This window comes from Macrobrachium nipponense, chromosome 24 (assembly GCF_015104395.2).
Source record: "Macrobrachium nipponense isolate FS-2020 chromosome 24, ASM1510439v2, whole genome shotgun sequence".
In the NCBI taxonomy this organism is placed as follows: Eukaryota; Metazoa; Arthropoda; class Malacostraca; order Decapoda; family Palaemonidae; genus Macrobrachium; species Macrobrachium nipponense.
In genome coordinates, this window is record NC_061091.1 from 64,525,528 (window position 1) to 64,545,867 (window position 20,340).

Below are 20,340 nucleotides of genomic sequence, written 5' to 3' on the forward strand. Positions count from 1 at the left end.
AACATAAAAACTTCCTGTTCATTCCAATAACTCCTGACTTCAAAAGGAAAGTACGTTCATCCAAAGAGCTTTAATATAATCACTAATGCATGACAAGTACCTCTCCATTTTGTATAGCCTAAGCTGTATAAATCTGAAAAAATATTGTAGAGTAGCATACTCTTCAGACTAAAAATTACAATATAATCTTTGTGAATTACATTTGGAGCTTCACCAAAACATGTAACACTGGCATAGCCTGAGTTTGAAAAAATACCATCTGTCTGGAAACTTTGATGGGTTGCACAAGACATGTAATGAAGGACTTAAGCACATCTTTGTGAAGTTAAAATGATATTGTTAAGATACAATAAAGTTTGTTCATACTTACCTGGCAGATATATATATAGCTGTATTTCTCCGAAGTCCGACAGAATTTCAAAACTCCCGGCACACGCAGTGGTCGGCCAGGTGGTTAGTACCCATTCCCGCCGCTGGGAGGCGGGTGTCAGGAACCATTCCCATTTTCTATTCAGATTTTCTATTCCCACTGTCTCCTGCGGGGAGGTGGGTGGGTACTTTGATTATATATATCTGCCAGGTAAGTATGAACAAACTTTGTTGTATCTTAACAATATCATTTTGTTCATGAAACTTACCCAGCAGATATATATATAGCTGAATCCCACCTTTGGAGGTAGGGAGAGACAGAAAAGGATTTTGGAAACATATTACATGCAGATGAATAACATCTTGGTTCCTTACCTGTTAGCATAGCTGACTTCGTGATTACTGTCACCCAAGTCTTCTACTGCTTTACTAGAGTCTCCAGAAAGGTAGTGACCTATATAGCTGGTGAGTTCTAGATGATCTGTCAACGGGAGCGTGACCACAATGTGACTAGACCATTTTGACCATACTATGAGGGCAACGAAGTAAAAATTCACCACCTGACCAGCCTAACAATTTTCATTCCCACATCACTTAGGCCTACTAAAGGAAAGGAAGTCAGGCTCAGGCGGACGACCTTACAACCATAAAACAATCCATAAAAACTCACCTACCCATTTCCATACAGGGTAGGATGAGTGCTACTTCCAGCCCCAAACAAAGTGTCTGCTGCAACGTATGGTCCAAGCGCATAGCAGTTCTCGTATGTTGTCTTCACATCCCGCAGGTAGTGTGAAGCGAACACCGAGTTGCTGCGCCAAAAGGTGGCACTCAGAATGTCATTGAGTGCCATGTTCTTTTGGAAAGCTACCGAGGTAGATATAGCTCTCACTTCATGGGCATTCACTTTCAACAGCTTAACATCACTGTCTTCGCAAGATGAATGCGCCTGTCTAATGGTGTCTCTCAAGAAGAATGCCAGAGCATTCTTCGACATCGGTAAATCTGGTCTTCTGACCGAAAACATAAGTTGTTAGAAGGACCTCGACATTCCTTCGTTCTTTGTAAATAAATCTTGAGAGCCCTGACAGGGCACAGGACTCTCTCTGGTTCGTGTCCAATGATTTCCGCCATACCCTTAATCTCAAAACTTTTGGGCCAAGGGTTAGACGGATTTTCATTTTTCGCTAGAAACGTAGGACTTAATGAGCAAACAGCATTATGTCCCCTAAAACCAATATGCTTGCTAAAGGCTTGAATTTCACTAACCCTCTTCGCCGTCGCCAGAGTCGTTAGGAAATAGTTTTCTTAGTAAGATCCCTTAATGAGGCATTCTGAAGGGGTTCAAACCGATTTGACATTAGGAATTTAAGTACTACATCCAAATTCCATGATGGTAACTTAGGTTGAGGAATCTTTATAGTCTCGAAAGACCTTAAAGATCGTGGATATCCTTATTATTTGCCAAATCAATTCCTCTATGTCTAAAGACTAACAGATAACATACTTCTGTAGCCTTTGATTGTTGAGACTGCAAGCTTTAGGTCGTTTCTCAAGTAGAGCAAAAAGTCCGCTATTTGGCTCACAGAGGTCGTGGTAGAGGAAATGCGTGTTCTTCTGCACTAGCTCCTAAACGAAGCCCACTTCGATTGATAGACTCCAAGCGTGGAAGCTCTTTCTCGGCCATTGGCGATTGCTTTTGCAACCGGTCTAGAAAAACCCCTCGCTCTGACCAACTTTTTGATAGTCTGAATGCAGTCAGACTCGAGCGGGGAGGTTTCCGTGGTATCTCTCGAAGTGGGGCTGTTTGAGTAGATCTGTCCTCATGGGCAATGTCCTCGGGAAGTCTACTACAAAGGTCATGACCTCTGTGAACCACTCCTTTGCTGGCCAGTAAGGAGCGATTAACGTCAATCTCATCCTTCTGACATTGCAAACTTCTTCATTACTTCTCCCAGAATCTTGAACGGGGGAAATGCGTAAAGGTTCCGTCCCTGTCCCAGTCACCCAAAGAAGTGCATCTATTTGCTTATTCTTGCTCCCACCAGGGTTCCAGAGACACGGGGGAGCAATACAACGGAAGCCTCTTTGTTCTCGCTGTTGCAAAGACGTCCACTAGAGGACGTCCCCATAACTTCCACAGCTCTCGACACACATCCTGATGCAGAGTCCACTCGGTCGGCAGCAGTTGACCTTGCCGACTGAGGAGATCCGCCCGGACGTTCTCCACGCCTGCAACGAACCTCGTTAGAATCGTTACTTTCTGAGTTCTCGCCCATAACAAGATCTCTCTCGCTAGGTTGAACAATGATCGCGAGTGAGTCCCTCCTTGTTTTTTTATGTATGACAGAGCTGTGGTATTGTCTGAATTTATCTGAACTATCTTGTTTGAGACTTTTTCTTTGAAAAACTGAAGTGCCAAGTATATGGCCGCCAGTTCTTTGAGATTTATGTGCCAGAACACCTGTTCCCCTCTCCAGGTGCCTGACACTTCCTCCCTCCCTAATGTAGCTCCCCACCCGGTGGTGGACGCGTCGGAGAACAACACTAGGTCGGGGCTCTGAAGTTTGAGGGAAGTTCCTTCCGAAAGTTTCACAGGATCGAGCCACCACTTTAGGTGATCCTTTACCTCCTTCGGGATCCTCAAAATTGTCTCCAAATTTTCTTTGTCCTCCAATTCTCCTTCAGGAAAAACTGGAGAGGTCTGAGATGTAGTCTCCCCAAGGAAACAAACTTCTCCAGCGAGGAAATGGTGCCCAGCAGACTCATCCATTCCCTCACCGAGCATGATTCTTTCCTTAAGAAGACTGATATTTTTTCTAATCCTTGCTGTTGACGTCCCTGGGACGGAAAAGCTCGAAAAGCCACTGAATCCATCTGAATCCCCAGATACACGATGGACTGTGTGGGGATCAGCTGCGACTTTTCGAAATTCACTAGAAGTCCCAAGGACTTTGCTAGATTAAGGTTGATTGAAGGTCCTTCAGACACCTTTCTTTCGACGATGCTCAAATGAGCCCAGTCGTCTAGATATAGAGAGATCCTTATGTTTGCAAGATGAAGCCACCTCGCCACATTCTTCATTAGAATTGTGAAAATCATTGGTGCCGTACTCAGACCGAAGCAAAGAGCTCTGAATTGAAAACTCTCCTTCATGACAAAACGCAGGTTATTCTCCGATCGGAGATGTATCGGGACGTGGAAATATGCGTCTTGCCAGGTCCAGTGATACCAACCAATCGTTTTGTCTTAAGGCCGCAAGCACTGACTGAGGTGTCTCCATCTTGAACGTCTGTCTCTCTATAAAAAGTTTAGACTGCTCACATCTAAAACTGGCCGCCAGCCTCCCGACTGTTTCGGCACCAGGAATAACCTGTTGTAGAAACCCGGGGACTGAATGTCCTCACTTGTTCTATTGCTTTCTTCCTCGAGCATTTGTTCTATCAGATCGTACAAGATCTGTTGTTTTTCTCCATGGTAAGAGGGTGATAGATCTATAGGTGTTGTGCACAATGGAGGAGGCTTCAGGAAAGGTATTTTCTATCCTCGCTCGATGACGTTGAGCGACCAGACTGTCTGCCTCTATCTTCTTCCAAGCTTCTGCAAATAAATGAAGCCTGGCACCTACTGGCGACTGAAGGACTCCCTCCTCATTTTTTACCTCTGGACTTAGACTGAGCTCTGCCTCTAGAGAGTCCTCTTCCTCTAGGAGAAGGTCTAGAGGATGCTCCACCTCGAAAGGGCTTTATTTTCTTAGAAACTGGGTTCGTGTTGAAGTCGAAGGAAACCGCAGGACGTCTAGAAGATTGTGCTAAGAGATCCTGAGTAGCTTTTTCCTGTAGACTTCCAGCTACATCTTTAATCATAGCCTGGGGGAAGAGATGGTCAGAAAGAGGGGCGAAAAGCAAATCTGCCTTCTGTGTTGGAGACACTGCTTTGGTAGTAAATTTACAGTAGATAGCTCTCTTTTTCAGGAGCCCTGCACAAAAATGTGAAGCCAATTCCTCTGAACCATCTCTGACGGCCTTATCCATACCAAGCAACGAGAACACTGGATAGCTCCCCCAAGCTAATTGAGTCTTGACTACAAGACTTAGTGTCAAGCAGCCCCAAACACCAGTCTAAGAAATTAAATACTTCAATTGTCCGAAAAAGACCTTTCAGATGGTGGTCTATCTCCGCCGGTGTCCATGTTTATTTTAGCTGACGAAAGAAGAGACCTTCTTGGTGCGTCAACCAGACTGGAAAGTCACCTTAAGCCGATGCGGGAGCCCTTAACCCCGACATCCTCACCTGTATCATACCAGATCCCAGCCTTGCCGCAAAGTCTTGAAGGAGGCTGGGCAAAGGAAAACTTTCCTTGAGCTTTTCTAGACTCCATCCAATCTTGCACCTTCTTAAAAGCTCTCTTAGTTGAAAGAGACTTTGTCATTTTAACAAATCCAGGAGTCTTATTTGTTTTTGACAACGAAAACTGAGAAGGAGGCGACCGAGGTGCTGCGGGTTGAAACTCTTCTCCAAATGAATCCCGAAGCAATTGAACCAAAACTTGATAATTGGAAGAATCTGACACAGCGGGTTGATCCTCTTCCGTTTCTTCTGAAATATTACTTAATCCTTCCCCATCTATAGAAGTGACCAAGGGGACTCCCGAAGCCGAGCTTTAATGAAGATCGTTGTTTTGACGTGCAAGGACATTCTGAATATTAATATCTAAAGATTCAGATAAAGCGGTACCAATTTCTTGCTCATTCTCTCGAAAAGCCGATTGCAGTTGAGGTTCCATACTAATACCTTGCTGTGATACCTGATGGATATGCAACAAAGCGTCCGTTTGAACATCGCACTCGCACTCTTTGGCAGCCTGGGGATCGTCTACAGGTTCTGCCGAAGGGACGCCAGATCGGTGGGGGTTCCCCGTAACCCTCCTGCGGCTTTTGACATGTCCGTCTTCCGGGCTTGGAAGTTCGACAGAGGTCCAGGCCTAGAGGCATTACAGGGCCGATCTGACGCCCCTCCACAACACTGGGGGCACTTTCACTGCACTTTTGTTCACTAATAATGCTTTTACCCTCCAAAGCGAGCACTTTCGATTCTAGGTTTCGTATTGATTCCAGAATCGTAGAAAGGGCATTGTCCTTCCACTGATTTTTCAGGGCCCGAAGGCACAACAGATTTAGGTGTACCAACTACTGAATGTATAGTAGGAGAAACCTTACTACCCTTACTTCTACTGACTGATACACTCCTGGAGGAAGATCTCCATATCCTATCACGCTCCAATTTCCGCACATAGGATTCATAAGCCTTCCAACCCGAATCAGACAGACATTCACACTCCTTACAACGGTCATTTATAACACACGTATGTTCTCTACAATTATTACATATTGTGTGTGGGTCTAACCGAACCTTTCGGTAGCCTCACCTTACAACCTTCCATACAACACACTCTGGTGCTAGATAACTAGTCCCAGACATCTTAGTTAAAGGAAAAAACCAAACCAAATTCAAATCCAATCCACTATCAGCGTATGCCTAGTCACAATCCACGTTCGATAACCAAAAAACAAACAGGATACTCAAGTAACAGAGAAATTTCGAAAATCCTAGACGGAGGTGTTGAAAACAGTTGTTATCAACACCAGCGACAGAAAAAAAAATCTGAATGGAAAATGGGAATGGTTCCTGACACCGCCTCCCAGCGGCGGGAATTGGGTACTCCACCTGCCAACCACTGCGTGTGCCAGGAGTTTTGTTTTTTGAAATTCTGTCGGACTTCGGAGAAATACAGCTATATATATATCTGCCGGGTAAGTTTCATGAACAAAAGTACGGGCAGTCCCCGAATATGTATCAGCTGGAGTAACATTCCTACAGCTTGATAATGAGTGAAAATTGCTGATAACCAAAAATTGCCGATTTGGCGTTCTTGGCACCGATAAACAGTAAATGGCACCTCTGTTACATATGTATCGGCACCGATAACTGGAAATCGGTGCATCGTGGCAGAGAAAATTGCAGATTTACGGCACTAGACAACCACCATTAAACCAGATCACCGATAACCAGAGACTGCCTGTACAGTTTCACAGCTTGTACACTTTAGACTAGGATACCGCAAATTTGGAATGAAGGAATACTGATGAGGATCTATGCAACTGCACTTCCACAGCCTATCCCTGCAACTGCCATTTTTACATCATGCTATAGGGTAAATAATCAAGGACGATCCACCATCAACACGCTGGACGGGTCTTATTCACTCGATATTTAATTGGTGAAACAAGAATACAATTACAACTCTAAGCATACCGTTCAAAAAGATTGAAGTTTCGTCAACATAATGTGATACATATATGAAAGCCCCATACGAACTAAAATAAGCATGTGACGCTCTTCGTAAAATATGTTTCCAAGGCAGTTTTGAAATCCAATATGGAGGCTATCGTGTGGCTGGCCGGTCTAGTCACGGATGGCCACCATCTTTCCCAGTACTCATTTGAACAATGTTAGCATAAATATGTAACGCTTATTGATCTTACTCAAGATTGCAGTTGTAATCAGCAAAATAAAACAACATTTTGTTGCCTATATTAGTGAAAGTATGAAACTTGTTATTCCTGGGGTCATGGTTTGAACTGAATTCATTTTTACCTTGTAATCGGTGGTTTTATCCTTACTGCCATCACAGCTGAAACTCCACAGTGCTTATTTGATTATTATTACATATACACATTTTGGTCTTAATTCACTCCACATGGCACTTGAACCACGTTGGTTCCTAAACGCTCACTCCACAAAAACAGTTACGAGCAGCAGACGACAACACTGCAAAGTTTTATTCCCTTGTTTACTTTACTCATTATTTAGTTCAACTTTACTTTGTTTTTTTATAATGTTTTAATTCATGTCTATTATCCCTTTTTTTGCAACCAAATTACCCCCAAAACTTAGAGATATTTCTAGAGCAGTTACAATCCAATGTTTCTAACCTTGTCGTACATCTGGCTGCCGAAAATCATAGCAGAGCAGACTACGGATAGGTGGATTATAATGTGTTTTTTTTTTTTTTTTTTTTCTAGACTTTTCATTATATATTTTTTTGTTTTTGTTTTTTTTTCTAGCACTTTTCATTAAGTCTATATTAGTATTTTGATTTTTTTAATAACTGTATGCCAGGAATAAATGTAACCTTTAATGTTTGCATGCCAAGAATGGCAAAATCATCGTTGCCATATTAGTGGAGCTTCACACATACCCCCAATGCATTATTATAAACTGTTTCCATGAATTCTAGTTGTCATAGTAATGCAATAATGATAAAATTGCTTTAATATTTATGTATATATACTTTCAATACATAGGCTAATTTCACCAATTTCCACATTTTGTGTAAGTCTTATACCCAGTTTGGAGGGTGAACACATACCAATTGGCAACAGAGAGAGAGAGAGAGAGAGAAAGGAAGGTGAAGGAAGGAAGAAGGAGAGGGGTGGCAGTGGAGGTGGGGGGATAGGGTAGGTGGAGCTTTTTGCACGTGTTCGCATCCATTCTGGATGATGGAGTTTTTGTCTCTTGGTACAAGGACAAGTGTCGTTATTCTTTACAATTGGTGATTCACCATACCCTTATAAATTATGGCACTGGGTGTAATATACTATAGCAAAATCTCGTTCTGATACGAGTGTTCGTTACAGAAATATTGCCAAAAAACGTGCTGAAACCCATAGTAGGTATGCTGCTTAGTTGTCAATCAAGTTTTTTGTAATCAAGTATTTTTTACGAGCTAGCGCTATTGTATAAATTTGTATTTTTCTCAATCAAAACATATGCTCATTAATGCTAACTTTCCTCTTGTAACGACTTTCTGGTCATTGCAAATTCAGCCCCATTAATTTCTTATGGTGCGAAAACAGACAGGCCCAGGGACCGAAAGCGATTGCGTCACACTACAGCGATAATCCAGCAGTAAAACATCTTAATATATCCAAAAAGTAAGTAATAAAGATATATATGCACATTACGATTATAACAATTACATGAATAGCTGATAACAATCTGCATGAATAACTGGTAAACTGTTCTGCAAAAAAGTTGAGTATAGCAATTCATCTACAATAGGTATGAAAGTCAAGATGTTGTGACGTCATAATACAGGACATAAAAGAACGTTCTAATTCCGAAAAATAATTACTTAAATTTAAGTCAGAATCGAGTTACTTTTTCAGTAACGAATATTTTCAAATTAATCATCATAAATATGTAAAATATTAATGTTTTACTATTTTATTTAAATAATTATCTAGTGCACTCTTCATCATCGTCTTCTACCAAAACAGTAGTTTCCTTAAAAACGTTGTGGCCAGTGACCGTGTTCCGATTGTTGTGATGAAAGTGCCCCAGCGTCTATGGGTACAAGTGGTGTGCGGATTTAGCACAGGAACTGGGAAGTTTGTTGACACAAGCACCTCCACAAACATCGAGATGGCGTCAATCTTCTAACATATTTAAGTGTAAGTAAAAATTTCGAAAGCGTTTTGGTGAGATTTGTACTGCGTTGGCCACCCTTTTCACTACCCTATGTTTAATGCTTTAAATTTGGCCTTAATTTCTAACTTTGGAGAAAATATGATATTGTCATGATACAATAAAGTTTGTTCATACTTACCTGACAGATATATATATAGCTGTATTCTCTGACGACCGACAGAATTTCGAAACTCCCGGCACACCGCAGTGGTCGGCTAGGTGGTTAGTACCCATTCCCGCCGCTGGGAGGCGGATACCGGGAACCATTCCCATTTTCTATTCAGATTTTCTTTATCACTGTCCCCTGAGGGGAGGTGGGTGGGTACTTGATTATATATATCTGTCAGGTAAGTATGAACAAACTTTATTGTATCATGACAATATCATTTTGTTCATGACACTTACCTGCCAGATATATATATAGCTGAATCCCACCATTGGAGGTGGGAAGGGACAGAATAGAAGGATTTTGGAAACATTTCACATGCAGATGATTGACATCTTGGTTCCCTACCTGTTAGCATAGCTGACTTCGTGATTACTCACCAACCCAAGCCTGCTTCTGCTTAACTAGAATTTCCAGCAAGGGTAGTGAACCTGTAGCTGGATAGTTCTAGATGATCTGTCAACGGGAGCGTGACCACAATGTGACTAGACCATATTGACCATACTGAAGACAACGAAGCATAATAAATACCACCTAACGTAGCCCCACTAAAGTTAGCCCCATAACTTTCAGGCTAATTAAAGGGAAGACCGCCTCAAGCGGCCAACCCTACGACCACAAAAAACAAACCCATAATTAAAATCACACACATCCATTTTCTAAAGGATGGGGTTCGTATTGCTTCTCGTCCCCAATACTGTATCCACGGAAATGTATGGTCCAAGCGAGTAGCAATTCTCATATGTCGCCTTCACATCTCTGAGGTAGTGTGAAGCGAACACAGAGTTGCTTCGCCAAAATGTGGCACCCAGGATGTCACTTAGTGCCATATTTTTCTGAAAAGCCACCGAAGTAGCTACCGCTCTAACTTCGTGAGCATTAACTTTTAGCAGATTAAGATCATCATCCGCGCATGACGAATGAGCTTCCCTGATGGTATTTCTCAAGAAGAACGCCAGAGCGTTCTTAGACATTGGTAATTCCGGCCTCTTGACCGAACACCACAGGTTATCTGACGGGCCTCTACATTGTTTGGTCTTTTCCAGATAAAATTTGAGAGCTCTAACAGGGCACAAAACTTTCTCTGGTTCTCGTCCGACAAACTCTGATAACCCCTTGATATCAAAGCTTTTAAGCCAGGGGTTGGATGGGTTTTCGTTCTTAGCTAAGAACGAGGGCTCAGTGAACACACTGCCATTATGTTCCTCTGAAACCCACATGCTTGCTCATAGCTTGGATTTCGCTAACCCTCTTAGCTGTTGCCAGAGCGGTTAGGAAAATAGCTTTCCTAGTTACATCTTTCAAAGAGGCAGCATGCATAGGTTCAAAAGGGGCTGACATTAAAAACTTTAAAACAACATCCAAGTTCCGTGAGGGAATCTTGTCTCGTGGAACTTTTGAGGTTTCAAAAGACCTCAATAGATCGTGAAGATCCTTATCATTTGATAAATCCAAGCCTCTGTGTCGAAAGACCGTTGACAGTATACTTTTGTAGCCTTTAATCATTGACACTGAAAGTTTGTCTATATTTCTAAAAGATGTAGGAGGAAATCAGCAATCTGGCTCACAGAGGTCGTGGAGGAGGAAATATTTTCCCTTTTACACCAACTTCTGAAGACAGCCCACTTCGACTGGTAGACAGCTTGAGAAGATGTTCTTCTAGCGTTGGCAATAGCTCTTGCCACCGATCTTGAAAAACCTCTCGCTCTGGCCAACTTTTGGATAGTCTGAATGCAGTCAGACTCAGAGCGGAGAGGTTTCCGTGATACCTCTCGAAGTGGGCTTGGGTCTGAGTAGATCGAATTTTTTCTGGAAGTGTCCCTTGGGAAATCTACCAGAAATGACATGGCCTCTGTGAACCAGTCGCTTGCAGGCCAAAAGGGGGCGATCAACGTCATTCTTGTTCCTTCCGACGCCGCAAACTTCCTTATTATCTCTCCCAGGAGTTTGAATGGAGGAAAGGCGTAGAGATCCATCCCCTTCCAATTCCAAAGCAGTGGCATCTATTGCTATTGCTCCTGGATCTAGAACCGGAGAGCAGTAAATAGGAAGCCTCTTCGTTTTCGCTGTCGCGAAGAGGTCTACCAGTGGACGTCCCCAAAGTTTCCATAACTCTTTGCAAATCTCTGGATGGAGAGTCATTCGTTTGGAAGCATTTGATGTTGACGGCTGAGGAGATCCGCACGAACGTTCTGCTGTCCTGAAACGAATCTCGTTAGAATCGTTAAATTTCTTAGCTTCGCCCAAAGTAAGATTTCCCTCGTGATCCTGAACAGGGAACAAGATAGAGTTCCTCCCTGTTTTTTGATATACGCGAGCGCCGTGGTGTTGTCCGAGTTGACTTGTACAATTCGTCCCATAATCCTTGACTCGAAGCATTGAAGTGCCAAACGAATCGCCTCTAGCTCCTTGAGGTTTATGTGCCAGGACTTCTGTTCCCCTCTCCAGACCTGACACTTCTTTCCTCCCCCAGTGTTGCTCCCAGCCCGTCATGGACGCGTCTGAGAACAACACTAGGTCTGGGCTCAGAACTTTGAGGATATCCCTTTCGATAGCTTGACGGGATCGGACCACCACTTCAAGTGCTCTTTCATCGATTGAGGGATTCTCAAAATCTCGTCTAGATCTTTCTTGTTCTTCCAGTTGTCTGCTAGGAAAAAATGAAATTTTCATTATTAAAATGAAGTTTTATTGTATACTTACCGAACAATTATACAGCCGTGATTTCCACGAGTGGCAGGAGACTAAATTCAAATTTAGCGCGTAGGCGTCGCCAACACTGGTGGTGATGACGTCATCTCCCTCCCACCACTCGCGGGAGAACCAGGTACAACTACCCAGGTGAATCCAATTCTTTCTGCCCGTCCGTCCACCTAAGGGAGGAGGGTGGGTATAATCATATTGTTTGGTAAGTATACCATAAAACTTCATTTTAATAATGAAAATTTCATTTTTATTGTAGTGTCTTACCGAACAATTATACAGCTGATTACACATTTATGGGAAGGTGGGATTCAGTGGACCACTAGTATTTCTAAATGGTTACATTTATTACAATACCAGTAAACACTCAAGGTGTCTGTTGTACCTTACCTTGTAAGAGAGCTACAGCAGACTGTTACTGCCTCTGGTCGGTGCTCTGTCTTACTATTGTAGAGGAATTGGAATTTGACCAAGTTAGCCTCTACAGGAGTGGAATCCTTCCGTAGTCAAGCGAGTCAAGGCTGACTGACGGAGGATAGTAACAACAAAGATTGCCCTTCCCCTGGGCTAAGACCAGAAATTCATCATATAAAACATTTTGTCACCAACACCAGATTTAAAAAACATCTATACCCAACCATTATAAAATCTGACCTAACGACTGGTTAGTATCCCAGGTACTCAGTACCCCCAGCTTCCCTTGAACTCGACAACCTATTTTCAAGGTGAAAAGTTAGCATAGAGGTGACGACCCCTGTGCCGTTTCTCCCAACACCATGCCAGAAACCGCCACCGGACCTAACGTTTTACAATTCTCGAAAACCGTTTCTATCTCTTTGAGATAATGACTCGCAAAAACCGAATTCGATCTCCAGAACGTGCTCTGAAGAATCGAAGCTAAAGATAAATTCTTTCTAAATGCTAAAGAAGTTGCCACTGCTCTAACCTCGTGAGCTTTAACTCTCAGAACGGAAAGATTGTCGTTCTCGGACTGCGAGTGAGCTTCCCTGATAAGCTCTCTAATAAAGAACGATATAGCATTCTTAGAAAGAGGACGAGAGGGATTTTGAACCGAGGTCCAGAGCTTAGAAGATTGTCCTCTAATACCCTTAGTGGCAAGCAGATACTGCTAATAGCCCTGACTGGACATAAGAGCCTTTCTTCCTCCTCATGTCCAACCAAATCAGATAAGTTCCTTACCACAAAACGCCTCGGCCAAGGATTAGATGGATTCTCGTTTTTGGCTAGAAAGGTCAAAGATACCGAAAATACAGCATTGCCTTGAGAGAAACCGACTCTTTTGTCTATTGCGTGCAATTCGCTGACACGCTTAGCAGAAGCTAGTGCAATAAGAAAAAGTGCCTTCTTAGTCAAGTTCCTGAGTGAAGCCGACTTCAAAGGCTCAAACGGTGGCCCCATGAGGAACTTAAGCACCACATCTAAGTTCCAAGCCACTGTATCCTGCGGGAGCTTAGTGGTTTCGAAAGACCTAATGAGGTCCGACGATCTGTATTGGAGGAAATATCCAAACCTCGATGTCGAAAAACCGAAGAAAGCATGGCTCTATATCCTCTGATCGTCGAAGGAGCCAGTTTCTTAGAGTTCCTAAGAAATAGAAGAAAATATGGAATTTTTATTCTAAAATTAATATTAATAATACTTACCTGTAGAATTTATCTAGCCCTAAATCCCCAAAAACCGCACCAAAATTTACCACATTGGCAACCCTGTTACCTCCTATTCTGTCCGCCAGTTTTGGCAACACTGTCGTTTTGACAGATACGAAAACCTTCCCTCAAATCAGTTGTGATAGGCAGATCGTGGGTAGGATGGTGGGACTAGATAAATTATACAGGTAAGTATTATTAATATTAATTTTAGAATAAAAATTCCATATTAATAAACATTACCTTATATAATTTATCTAGCCCGATTAACCACATTGAAAAGGAGGGAATCTGAATACAATTTCCCCTTCGGACAGAATAGGAGAAAATAAACAAAGAAATATATATCATAGGCAGTCAAAACTCAACCCAAGGTCAAAGATACTAACAACTCAAAGTCTCCTACCATAATGCCACCAAACTGCGGTAGCACAGGACAAGGAGTAAGTGCATAGTCAGTCCGTCTGTACTAAAGTCAGGTACGACCGACCAGGTGACCAGTCAGACGAATTGGACTGTCTGGGCGATTCAAAGCTAAGCAAACCTTGGGGTGTATCAACGCAACCCGAAGTCGCCAGCAACGAATCGGCTCATGAGCAACTCCTAACTCGAGCTTTCTGGTGCCAAGAGAAAGGAGCGGCGGAGCAAAAAGGCGATTCAGTCCCGAAGGACGAATGCCTGACAGTCCAACCTGGTCTCATGTTACACGATCATCGGGGGTGTATCAACGCAACCGACTTCGTCAACAAGAAACTCAGGGCTACTAAATGTCGCCTGATCTCACGAGTGTCTGACTCCGAGAAAACACCAGGTGAGACAAAAAGTAGATGGTGAGCGAGTCACCAGATGACAGCAGACGATCCATCGACCCGAAATTCCCGGTCCAGGACAGTGGGAAGAAGCATGAGTCGTCAGGAGGACAAGCAGAACCAGGGTCTAGTCCTAGGTCAGCATCGACTCTGGGGAGAAGCGTAGTCGCCAGTGCCGACAACCCAGTGGCTGGAACCATTTCACACTGAAAATGGAAGCAGTATGAGTTGCCAAGCAGTCAGTCCTTGTCATCAACAACACCTAAATACCAAACTGCCTAATTCCCATTATAACTATGTCAAAACTGCCATGGGTTATAATACAAAAACAAAAAATATATACAACAAAACAAAATTTAATGAATAATATACAGGTAGCAACCAACGTAAAACAGGAAGACTACCTAATTCTCCTGTCTGACGACCTGTCCTGCCATCACCAACGGGCCCAAAGAACGAAGGTCGCCTAGAACTAAGAAATATCCCTCAAGTAAAAAGAGGCAAAACAGAATTAGAACGCCAAGTCGCCGCCTCAAGACCCTTGGCGACTGAGACGTTCTTCATAAAAGCTACTGATGTAGCAACTGCTCTAATACTGTGTGCTCTCGGCGTCTGGTCTTCCCCAGCAGCCGAACCACCAGTTTTAACGATCAGATCCCTGAGAAAAAAGGATACACCATTCTTTGAAATAGGTCTCTTGACATTTCGGGGTGAAACAAACAGATGACGGGGACGACCCTGAATGTCCTTCGTGCGGCGTAAATAACATGAGAGCGCCCTAACAGGGCAAAGAACTATTTCCTCATTTAAATTACCAACAAAGTCGACCAGCGACTTCAGTACGAAAGACCTGGGAATGGGATTATCAGACGATTCAGTCTTTGCGACAAATTCAGGAAGGTATGACAAAATCATGTCTTGTCCAGATCTGGCAACCAGAAAAGAGAGTGCTTGCAGTTTCACCCCACCCTCTTGGCTGTAGCCAGTGAGACAAGGAGGAGTGTCTTGAGTCCCTAAATTTTGGCAGAATTCAGAGGCTCAAACGGAGGGAACCTTAAGGCTTGAAGGACTTTTGTTAACGTCCCATGTCGGAGGCGAACACTGCGGCCTGGGTCGAGATAGGGAAAAAGATCGAAGTAAATCTCTAATGACATAAGATGAAGAGATCTCAGGGAGCCCTTGCCTTAAAAACATAGGAAAGCATAGACCTATAACCCTTAATGCACGAAGGTGACAGGGCCCTGTCATGATGTAAAATGAACTAAAAACTCCGCTACTTTCGGTAAGGAAGGTCTAGAAATTGAATGTCCTTGAGACTTACACCAACGTCTGTAAACCGACCATTTAGCCTGATAATTTACTCTGGTTTGATTGCCGTCTGGCACGAGCCAAACTGTCGCGCCACTCTGGAGGAGAACCCTTCGTGCTTGGAGAACCTCCTGACAGTCTCCAGGCATGAAGATGAAGCATGTGGAGCTCATATGGAACCGATGAAAAATGATATTGTCATGTTACAATAAAGTTTTATACATACTTACCTGACAGATATACTTAGCTATAGACTCCGTCGTCTCCGACAGAATTTCAAATTTCGCGGCACACGCTACAGGTAGGTCATGGTGATCTACCGCCCTGCCTGGGTGGCAGGACTAGGAACCATCCCCGTTTTCTAATCAGAATTCTTCTCTTCCACCTGTCTCCTGCGGGGAGGCTGGGTGGGCTATTAATCGTATATATCTGTCAGGTAAGTATGTATAAAACTTTATTGTAACATGACAATATCATTTTTATACATTCAACTTCCCTGCCAGATATATACTTAGCTGATTAGCACCCATTGGTGGTGGGTAAGAGACAGCTAACTACTGAAATAGACAGGTAACAACATATGTTGTAGGTATTTATAAACCTTGGTTCCTACCTTATTAGGCTGAAGACTTCGCGGCTACTGCCTTGGAGTCTGCTTAGCCTCAAGAGCCTCAGCGAGATAATGATCTATGGCTAAGAGTTCTTGTGGGTCTGCCAATGGGTCTTATCCACTTACTCGGCAGAGCCTAAAGGCCTTTGTCATTGGTGCTATTCCACTAACATGAATACACCTTGTTCAAGGAGCACAAACCGATCCCGATCACCTGATCCTAACATCCAATGTTAGTTCTAAGATTGTAAAGGAGGTTTAGCCCCGAACTCCTCACAAACAAGCCAAAAAACTCGAAACATAATTACACCTTTCATTACAAAATATACAAAAAAAATTTTGTACTCCCCTACTAGTCATACATAACCGTTAGATCCCCCTACCCAGCGAATGACACTCTGCTCCCGTGCGACAGTAGTTGAGCTTGCTACTAGAAAAACCAAGCACATATCTGACAAGAGGGTTTATGTACGATAAAAACACAAAATTAAGGATCAGTCTTTGCTCCAAGACCCAGTACTGTATCTGCTGATACAAAAGGACCTAGCGAGAAGCACTTCTCATAGGTCACTCTCAACGTCCTTCAGATAATGAGATGCAAACAACTGAATTGCACCTCCAATATGTAGTCTCAATGATATTCTTCAGAGACATATTCTTTTGGAACGCCAAAGACGTTGCTACTGCTCTTACTTCATGCGTCTTGACCTTTAGAAGACCGAAGGATTCCTCCGAGCAGTTCTTGTGAGCGTCCGTAATAACGCTTCTATCACAAAGAAAGCCAAGGCGTTCTTGGACATGAGTCGTTTGGGGTTCTTCACTGCACACCAAAGACCTTGTTGACAAGCTCCCATCTGCCTCTTCCTCTCTAAATAGTATTTAAGAGCTCTCACTGGACAGAGAGATCTCTCTATCTCTCTGCCTACCAGGTTAGATAGGCCTTTTACCTCAAAACTTCTGGGCCAAGGCTTTGATGGGTTTTCGTTCTTTGCCAGAAACATTGTCTGGAAAGAACAGATGGCAGCATCTCCTTTGAACCCCACCGTGGAATCCAGAGCGTGTAATTCGCTCGTCCTCTTGGCTGTAGCGAGAGCCACCAGGAACAAGCATTTCCTAGTGACGTCGCGGAAGGACGCGAGATGTAAAGGTTCGAATTTATCCGATGAGAGGAATTTCAGGACCACGTCTAGATTCCAACTAGGTGTTCTAGGAGTAGCTGCTTTCGAAGTCTCAAAAGATCTAATTAGATCGTGTAGATCTTTGTCGTTAGCAATGTCCAGGCCTCGATTCCTGAATACTGAAGACAGCATGCTTCGGTATCCTTTTATTGTCGAGACAGATAGGTGTGATTCCTCTCTCAGAAAGAGGAGGAAATCGGCAATATTCACTATAGAGTACTGGAGGAGGACAGCTTCTGACCCTTACACCACCTCCTAAAGACTTCCCACTTCGACTGGTATACTCTTCTCGTCGAAGCTCTGCGGGCTCTAGCGATAGAGCCCGCAGCCTTGCGAGCAAAGCCTCTCGCTCTGACAAGTCTTTCGATAGTCGAAAGGCAGTCGAGCGAGACCTGGAGGTTGTTTGATGAAACCTCTCGAAGTGGGGTTGTCTGAGTAGATCGTGTCTGTTTGGAAGCGATCTGGGGAAGTCCACTATCCACTCCAGTACCTCCGTGAACATTCCTGGGCTGGCCAAAATGGGGCTATGAGTATCAACTTCGTGCTCTTCGAAGCTACGAACTTCCTGAGCACTTCCCCCAGGATTTTGAACGGGGGAAAGGCGTAAGCGTCCACACCCGACCCAATCCATGAGAAACGCGTCTATTGCGAATGGCTCTCGGATCTTCTACTAGAGAGCAAAAGGTCTCTATTCTTTTGGAGAGGAACGTCGCAAACAGGTCTATGTGAGGTCTCCCCCACAGGGACCAAAGACTTCGACACACTTCTTCGTGAAGAGTCCATTCTGTGGGAAGGACCTGGTTTCTCCTGCTCAGTCTGTCCGCTCTCACATTCTTGATCCCTTGAACAAACCTTGTGAGGAGAGTTATGCCTCTTTCTTCCGTCCAGGTTAACAGGTGTCTTGTCAACTGATAGAGGGAGAAAGAGTGCGTGCCTCCTTGCTTGCGTATGTAAGCCAGAGCCGTGGTGTTGTCTGAGTTTATCTGTATCACCCCGTCTCTGACTATCTGTTCGAAGAACTTTAAGGCTAGGTGTATGGCCACAAGTTCCTTGCAATTGATGTGCCAGGACACCTGTTCCTTTGTCCAGGTGCCTGACACCTCCTTGCTCCCAGCGTCGCTCCCCATCCCGACTCCGAAGCGTCGGTAAACAACACTTGGTCTGGGTTCTGCAGGCAAGCGATACGCCTTCGTTCTTTTGAAGCTGAGGGATCCACCACTTCATATGATCTTTTTACTTCTTGTGGAAGTTGGAAGACGTCCGAGAGATGACCCGTCTTCCAACTCCACACCTCTTTGAGGAAAACTGAAGAGGGCGGAGGTGAAGTCTCCCTAGCGAGAAGAACTTTTCCAATGAGGACAGGGTCCCTAGAAGGCTCAGGTAATCCCTCGCTGAGCTGTTCTTTCTTTCTAAGAAGCTCGAGATTCTCGACAAACCTCGAGCGATTCTTTCTCGCGAAGGATATACCCGAAAACCCCGAGAATCCATCTGAATCCCCAGATAGACCAAGTTCTGGCTGGGGATCAGTTGTGACTTCTCGAGGTTGACGAGCAACCCATGCGAATCTATCATGTTCCTTGTTACTTCTGAAGTCCTCCAAGCACTGACTCTTCGACTTGGCCCTGATCAGCCAGTCGTTCCAAGTAGAGGGAGATGTTTATCCCCTCTAGGTGAAGCCATCTTGCTACATTCGCCATCAGGTTGGTGAATACTTGTGGGGCTGTAGACAGTCCGAAGCACAGAGCCCTGAACTGAAAGATCTTGTCTCCTATCACAAAGCGAAGATATTTCTTTGACAAATGGCGAAATGGGAACGTGGAAATAGGCGTCTTGCAGGTCCAGAGAGACCATCCAATCTCCTGGGCGAAGCGCCGACATTACAGAGGCGGACGTTTCCATACGAAACTTCTTTTTCTGTACGAAGCGATTCAGAGCGCTTACGTCCAGAACTGGCCTCCACCCCCCCGATGCCTTGGTACTAGAAAAAGGCGATTGTAAAATCCCGGGGAGTGTGGATCCTGCACGAGTTCGATGGCCTCTTTTTCCCACATTTGCTCCACCATTTGAAGGAGAGTCTTTCGCATTAACGGGTCTCTGTACCTCGCTGACAGTTCCCGAGGCGTAGATGTTGGGAGGGGCGGGCTGTCGTCGAAGGGGATTACATATCCCTTCTTCAGGACCGACACTGACCAAGGTCGGCTCCCCTTTGTGCCCATACTCCTGCAAAGTTCAGGAGTCTGGCGCCCACTGGTGCTTGGAGGAGCAACAAGTCACTTCGATTTCTTGAAGGGCCTAAATGAAGACCTTCCTCTCTTTTCAGAGCTCTTCTTTCTGGCAGGGGGACGAGCCGCTGCACCTCCACGAAAGGGCTGCTGAGTAGGACGAGATTCCTTCTTAACCGTCGCCACTACCGGTCGTCTTTCTTGGACGTTTGCGTAAGTAGGTCTTGTGTCGCCTTCTCAGTTAGTGAGCGAGATATATCCTTGACTAACTGAGAAGGAAACAGATGATCTGATAGAGGGGCGAACAGTAAGGCAGTCCTCTGGCTCGAGAAACCCTTTCGATAAAAGGGAACCATACACTGATCTCTTTTTCAGGAGACCAGCACCAAAAAGTGAAGCCACTTCACCCGAACCGTCCTGTACTGCCTTGTCCATGCAGGACAGGACGCTATGGAGAATTTCTGGGTTCTTCAGAAACTCCGGATCCTTAGATTTGTTGGCCAGAACTCCGAGTGACCAATCCAGAAAGTTGAACACCTCTAAAGTGACAAAAAAAGTCCCTTTAGAAAGTGGTTCAACTCTGAAGTGCTCCACGTCGCTCTGACCGATCCTAAGGAGTGACGTCTAGAGGCCTCCACTAAATTGGCAAAGTCGGCATCTGCAGAGGCAGGTAGAGAAAGACCCATAGTCTCTCCTGTCCCATCCAAATACCTCTCTTCCGTGCAATCTGGAAGGAGGCATGCAGAATACCGTCTTTCCTAACTCCTTCTTCTTGT

General features: G+C 44.2%; 2 protein-coding genes across 3 annotated transcripts in view; both read right to left on the reverse strand.

The window, feature by feature from the left end:
* The window catches only part of LOC135205693 (protein sel-1 homolog 1-like), a 337,811-nt gene that overhangs the window by 185,008 nt on the left and 132,463 nt on the right, over positions 1-20,340 (reverse strand). The window lies entirely within an intron of this gene.
* Positions 1-20,340, reverse strand: part of LOC135205689 (tubulin-specific chaperone D-like) — a 99,286-nt gene that overhangs the window by 77,651 nt on the left and 1,295 nt on the right. The window contains exon 1 of one of the 2 annotated variants that reach the window (XM_064236606.1): positions 7,027-7,171. The exons of the other annotated variant lie outside the window; for it this stretch is intronic. Within the exon in view, the coding sequence (XP_064092676.1) occupies positions 7,027-7,058 (32 nt within the window). The 5' untranslated portion in view covers positions 7,059-7,171. Of the gene's footprint in view, positions 1-7,026; positions 7,172-20,340 lie in introns of those variants that run through there. 2 annotated transcript variants of the gene reach the window in all.